At 51.0% G+C, this 5,856-nt stretch overlaps 1 protein-coding gene across 2 annotated transcripts; it reads right to left on the bottom strand.

The window, feature by feature from the left end:
• Positions 1 to 585: 585 nt before the first annotated feature.
• Positions 586 to 5,445, bottom strand: LOC115405711 (kidney mitochondrial carrier protein 1). 2 transcript variants are annotated; one of them, XM_030115390.1, is made up of 9 exons: positions 5,195 to 5,441; positions 4,934 to 5,081; positions 4,573 to 4,667; positions 4,274 to 4,359; positions 3,335 to 3,430; positions 3,138 to 3,262; positions 2,876 to 2,999; positions 2,087 to 2,167; positions 587 to 1,686 (listed from the first exon to the last, which is right to left on the bottom strand). In XM_030115390.1, exons 1-9 carry the CDS (start codon positions 5,256 to 5,258, stop codon positions 1,645 to 1,647), a joined length of 861 nt encoding a protein of 286 aa, XP_029971250.1. In that variant the 5' UTR covers positions 5,259 to 5,441; the 3' UTR covers positions 587 to 1,644. The 2 variants fall into 2 exon arrangements, with proteins under 2 accessions (XP_029971249.1, XP_029971250.1); XM_030115389.1 differs by having other exon boundaries at positions 586 to 1,686; positions 3,138 to 3,430; positions 5,195 to 5,445.
• Positions 5,446 to 5,856: the final 411 nt, after the last annotated feature.

Genomic DNA, 5,856 nt, shown 5'->3' with positions numbered 1-5,856 from the left:
TGGCACAACGCCGCACATTATTCCTACTCCCGTGTTCCTCGCTGCCATGCGGACACCCGGATGTATTCTCGCCTCGATTTGACTCAATCAACCGAATGCAGAAACGAGCACCTGTCGGCTCGGGAAGCAGCTGTTCTGTCGCTCCGACACACTCCGGAGTTTTCTCTCCACAGCAGAAACTGTCCATGCCAGGCGGCTTCTGAGATGAAGATACAGCGGCAGCACTTCCTGCGTCGACTCTTAATGAAGCAGACCCACTGCCTCACTGCGAGCGCTACCCTCGTCGCATTCGGCTGCTCTGATGAGGGAAAACTGGGAATTTACCCGCAGAAAGAAACAGCTGCACCAACCCTCCCCTGAAAACACGGTGGTTTGCAGCTGGAGTGCCGGGGAACCCTCTGAAGGGCGCCGTGCCGGATCTGGAGCCTGGAAGTTCAGGAACTCAAGGCAGTCATCCTGATGCTTTCAACTGGGTCAGTGGAGATGGAGGAGAGGAAGCTCCACAGCGCCACACTGTGGCCTCTACAAAGCACAGCACTCACATGTCAGCTCTCTCTTTTTTTTATTTGAAATATACAGGACTGGAGAAGCTTTCACATTAAAAAAAAAAAAGCAAGTTTGAACAAAATAAAGGCGTACACTTTGGCAGCAGTGAGAGAGCGCGCGCACACACACACATATCCACACACACACACACATATCAGCCAGCATGTTTGTTCCTTACAGGAGCTCACAGATAAAGTGTGTAAATACAGAGTGTGAAGTTCAGCTACTCGTCGTGCCGTCACACAGTAAAACAACGATCTGAAGCCTGGAGTGTGTGGGCTGGACAATACAGGGTTCAAAGGTCAGCAGGCTGAAGCTTTAAAGGAGACCCGGGGGTGGGGAGTGTGAACCCCCCCCCCAGCTGCCTCAGGTTATATGTACTGTCTCCACTCGCTGCTACGAGGGACGACACACACACACATACATACACACAGCTTTGCTTTCAGGCCGTTTATGCAACCGTTACTTATTAACGTGCGTCAGAAAGTTTTCCTGCTCCACAAATACAGCAGGAAGCTGTAAAAACGCGACGAACGCCCATTCTGCAATTTAATCAACATCTTTATATATATATATATGAAAAAAGCTATTTGTCGAACGGTGCGGACACATCACATGCACACAAATTCTCTTTACAAAAAGGAGACGATGACAGTCAGTCCTGCAGATCGAACAGCCTGAAGCAAGGCACTCAGGCGCAGGACGATTCCAGAGTCGACCCTGAAAGCCTGCAGTCGTTTCTGGCGACGCCTGGATTCAGCTTCCCAGAGGCATGCCGCCCCACATTCTCTTCAGTAACGGAGGTGAAGCGAGTCCCAGCGGCCAGAAGGACGTCGGAATACGTGGCAAAGCCAAAATTAGCCTTTGAACGACTTGAAAACAGCATTGATGAGCGTTTGCGTGTCACAGTAACTCCCGCACTCGCCACAGGCGTCGGGAGACGCTCGGCCCGGACGGGAATCCGGCAGATTCTCACCGAGCGCCTGAACTCGGGCGCTCATGTTACACATGTTCCCCCCTGCTGGTTCCATCGCGGATCCATCACTTTTCAGCAGTTCCCGACTTTGGTCCCGACGCTCGCACTCGTCCCTCCTCCGATCACACGTTGAGGTTCTTCAGCTGTTCGTACGTGAGGAAGAACTGAGGCAGAGTGAAGGAACACAGGCAGAGAGGAGGGCGGAGCGCCGGGCGGCCCTGCAGCCGGGCTCAAAGCCTCCCTTCTTATGTCACTGTATCAAGTCAGTAATCTCATTACATCCTTCAGACCTGGGTGGAGCGAGACGACGGCCTGCGGCTCATACTTCGCCCTGCGGCTAATTCCTTTATGCAACTGTGACAGTGCTCCATTAGCCCTCTGCCTGTAGGGGGCAGCAGAGGGGCTCAAAGTGAACAAATAACGGGTTTTACTGCAGAGACTAATCTGATTAAATGAAGCTTTCCTCAAAGAAAGAATGTGATACTTGAGAGAAAGAGTACGAGGATTTACGCCCTGATTTCCCCAGCGCCACAGCGGCGGGTTCACGAGACGGCCAAAGGATACGATGATGTTCCACGGTCCCAGACGAAGCCAGTTGGGGAAGAAGCCCTTGTAGAGCGCCATAAAGCCCTCGGAGCGCCACGTCTGAAGGGAGGAAAACACGGGAAAACCCCATTATTCAGTAACGGTCATCCTCTCTGGGAATCAGACGCCGAGCGCTGCTCCAGACCGCCAACAGCACTGCACAACTGCAGTTTCTACACACAGCCTTGTGGCACAATTTGACACACATTTAAAACACTGAAACAACGTTTTCAGCCCAGATGTCTACGTCATGAAGACGGTAACTCTGAGCTCAGACGTCTCCGAGATTACATGACCGTGAGAAGCTGTCCTCGTTCCATCATATGAGCCTCGCCTTCCATAAACACACTCTCTCTTCTTTCATGTTGATTTCTGCTGTGTTTTTATCCCTGTTTTATGCTTTTGTAAAGCACCCTGTGACTCGATGCTCTAGAAAGGTGCTATATAAATAAAGTTCATTATTATTAACAAGCAGTTATTTCTCTCCCTAAAGAAGGAAATCTGACAAACTCTGGCTGACAACAGCGAACACAAGTATGGAATCATCACATTTTTAAACACGTGTTCCTGATTTCTTTGACTGAGTTACTGAAGTTACACAACGTGTTGCTTGAAAACTGTGACCGCTGGTTCCACTTTCAGAACTTCACACAGGATTCGGGCAAATTTTGACCCAATTGGAGATAATCCCAGCGGCGAGCGCTAATCCCATAGTTTCATAAGGACCATCATTAACAGGGCCTTTGACCTGTTCAGGTTTGGGCTGACCTGCAGGAGACAGTCCAGCGTTCCCTGGTACAGCGCTCCGCCGCGCTGGTTCATCATGCGCGTCCGCACCACGTCCACAGGGTTGGAGGCCAGCGCTCCAGCCAAGCCGCACACAAAGCTGGACCTGGGACACACACACACACAGGGGCGTTAGTGGTTCCCACTGCAGCGACACTCGGATGGATGCTGCTTAAAGTCTGCAGTGTCATCTCTAAAATCCAGAGCCTAAATCCTCGCATCCCACCATGCTGCTCAGACTCACAGGAAGTGTGTGTAGACGGTGTCTCCCATGTGACCCGAGAGGATCAGGTGCTTCTTGGTCAGGTCATAGACCGGCAGCTCCACTCCGACCACGATGGCTGCTCTCTGAGCCGTCAGAGAAACGCCCTGAAGCAGAGAGACGCCGCTGAGTTTGATCCAATAGTAAGAATAAAAGATATTCACAAAGGCTTTGCTTACTTTCCACAGCCCTCTGGTTCCCTCCTCTTGGTAGATATTGATGAAGTTGCCCATCATACTGCCCTGGATCACCCTTCCCTGAGCCTGCATGCGGATCTGGAAGAACAGAACAGGAGAAAAAAAGGATGGCTGCACAAGCGGCACATTTTCTCCAAAGCCAGCTGTGCAGTGTTTTCTATCTGGTAATCAGTGGAATGCAAAAGCAAAAAGAAAGGAGGAGCAAGCACTCTCTCAGCGAGCTTGAGTTCCTGGAACTTCCTGTCAGTACTTGTCTTGTTTTCATTTGTTCTGGCTGTTCTGAACGTTTGGTCTGGGTGTGTGTTCGGATTCTGAGGTTTTTGGCAGACAGCTTGCGCTCATGAAAACTCAATGTCCTCAATGTGAACGAGTTCCTCTTTTTAAAGTTTAACACGCCAGACAAGACGTCCCGACATGACCTGCCAAAAGAAGCTGAAAATTACAAGTAGAGATAAGTGAGCGTATCACTTACAGGACACTATGTTAGGCCTGCGAGCCGCTGGGCTATAAATAACCCACCAGTGGGGTCCTGGTCGCACCAAGACCTCCAGCAGGGAACCCACCAAAAGATTCCACTTGATAGCACAGGACAGAGTTTCACATCATTCACCAGAGGAAATCCACGCTGGGACATGTGCAGTAACCACGAAGCATGCTACAGCTGTGAGAAGAGTGAAGCGGTGAACGATTTCCACATGTTTAACAGCTGTCTGAAAGCAGAATCAAACCCAGACCGTTTTCCACGTCTGTAATGAGTGCTGGTGATCAGGCTTTCTGGAACGCTCATGAACTCCGGTGTTGAAGCAGAGAGAAACGTGCAGGACTGCGACCGACACCAAGTCCACAGGAACCGGCAGAACCTGTTTTACTACTAGCTTAAAAAAGTGCAATAAACACAACCTCCGCACGAGTAAAAGATACCTTCAACACATCAGTCGGGTTGGCAATGGAGGAGGAGATGACTCCAGAGAGAACGCCGCACGCCACATTAGTCAGCAGAGTTTCATCTGAAACAGGAGAGGAGGCAGACTGTGAACACGCAGCATTCCACAGAACCACGACACTTCTGTCAGCTTTTACTGACGATCTGACGAGTTCCTGGGCTTTCAGTGGAGGAAAATTAACAAACGTGTCTCAGTAGGACACACAACCCCCAGCTGTGTCTCATCTGTGACCTTGGCAAGTAATGTGCATGTGTTGAGCTCCAGAGAGAATCTCACCTTCTGGTCTGTCAACCAGGAGTCGCTTGAAGCTCTGGTATGTGCCGATTTTAATGGTTCCATAGGAGGCCTGCCGCAGCATGGCCGGAGCAATCCTGCAAAGAATAAGAATTATTACTGGTTTTAAGTAGTTGACAAAAAAACTAGGTTTTGTAGCAGAAAGTCTCAGCACCCACACTGGAAATAAAGCAGTGATCTCCACAAATGAAAGGCCAAATCCTTTAATAATAAATTGTGAGATACAGAAAAGTGTGCCAGCAGGCTGCAGGAGGAAGTGCAGCATCTAGAATTATGTAAAGATAAATTAAAGTGGATCTGAAGATCCACTGAAGATCTGAAGTGGTGCAGACCCCATACTGACCCCGAGTACAGAGCCCGGAGCCCCTCCTCCCGTCCGATCCTCATCATGGCGTGGAGCATGCCTCTGTAGCGGATCTCTCGGTACTTCACGTCCCCGACCTGGCCTTGCACCTGGAGCCGCGTCTTGGCGAGGTCGATGGGGAAGGTGCCTGCAAGAGAGAACCGGACGAGAAACAAAGATCACTCCTCTTCTGGAAAATGAAGATTATCTCCACAACTCAGGAGCGGCTGCCGCCACGCCGCCTCCCCGCACGCCGCTCACCGCACTCCGCCGTCACAGAGGCGAGCCCGCCGAACACGAACGGCTTCCAGTTGACGGTGGACATGTTTCCCGAGCGGCGGCGTCCCGGCGGAAAGCGGCTGAGAGCGGCAGCAGAAAGTCCGCAGCAAGACTCCAGACGACCGGCTACCTCTCAAGTCCCGCCAGTGTGGGACTAGGCCGGCCCCCACGGTCCTCCTCCAGCCGGCGGGTTCACAACAGGCGCCGCCCGGCTGCTCCGCCCGGCTGTTCCCCCCTCTCCGGCGGTTCCCCCTCCGGATACTACCGCTTCCACTGGCCCCGCCTACCGCCTGTTGCCTAGCAACTGAGTCAGTCTGTGAAGGAAGCCGACAAACCTGAAAGTTGCATCATCTTCCTGCTCCAGACACATAAAGCAGTTAAATATAAAACAACAATAACAATAAAAAGTCAGCGCCATTATGCCCTCATGGCATCTTCTCTGTACGATTTACAGCATCTAATAATGGCGTCTACAAAAACTGACAACGTGATACGCCTTTTAAATTTCAACCGGAAATGGGAGATTTCCGACTATCGAGTCATCTGCAACTGGGACGATAACAATGTTGCTTTTCCTGTTGCCCTCATTTCCCCCGTTGTCCTCATCTTTATGTTTTTTTTTTTAGAATTGCCCTTATTTTCAT

The sequence above is a fragment of the Salarias fasciatus genome, chromosome 18, assembly GCF_902148845.1.
Source record: "Salarias fasciatus chromosome 18, fSalaFa1.1, whole genome shotgun sequence".
Lineage (NCBI taxonomy): Eukaryota > Metazoa > Chordata > Actinopteri > Blenniiformes > Blenniidae > Salarias > Salarias fasciatus.
This window is presented reverse-complemented; position numbering and strand designations above follow the sequence as displayed.

Excerpts from the sequence above, each read along its gene's own strand:
- LOC115405711 (XM_030115389.1), bottom strand. The coding sequence starts at position 5,258 with ATGTCCACCGTCAACTGGAAGCCGTTCGTGTTCGGCGGGCTCGCCTCT. Across the intron at positions 4,668-4,933 it reads CTCCGGGCTCTGTACTCGGG|GATTGCTCCGGCCATGCTGC; the intron begins GTCAGTATGGGG and ends TATTCTTTGCAG. Across the intron at positions 3,000-3,137 it reads ACCGTCTACACACACTTCCT|GTCCAGCTTTGTGTGCGGCT; the intron begins GTGAGTCTGAGC and ends TGTGTGTCCCAG.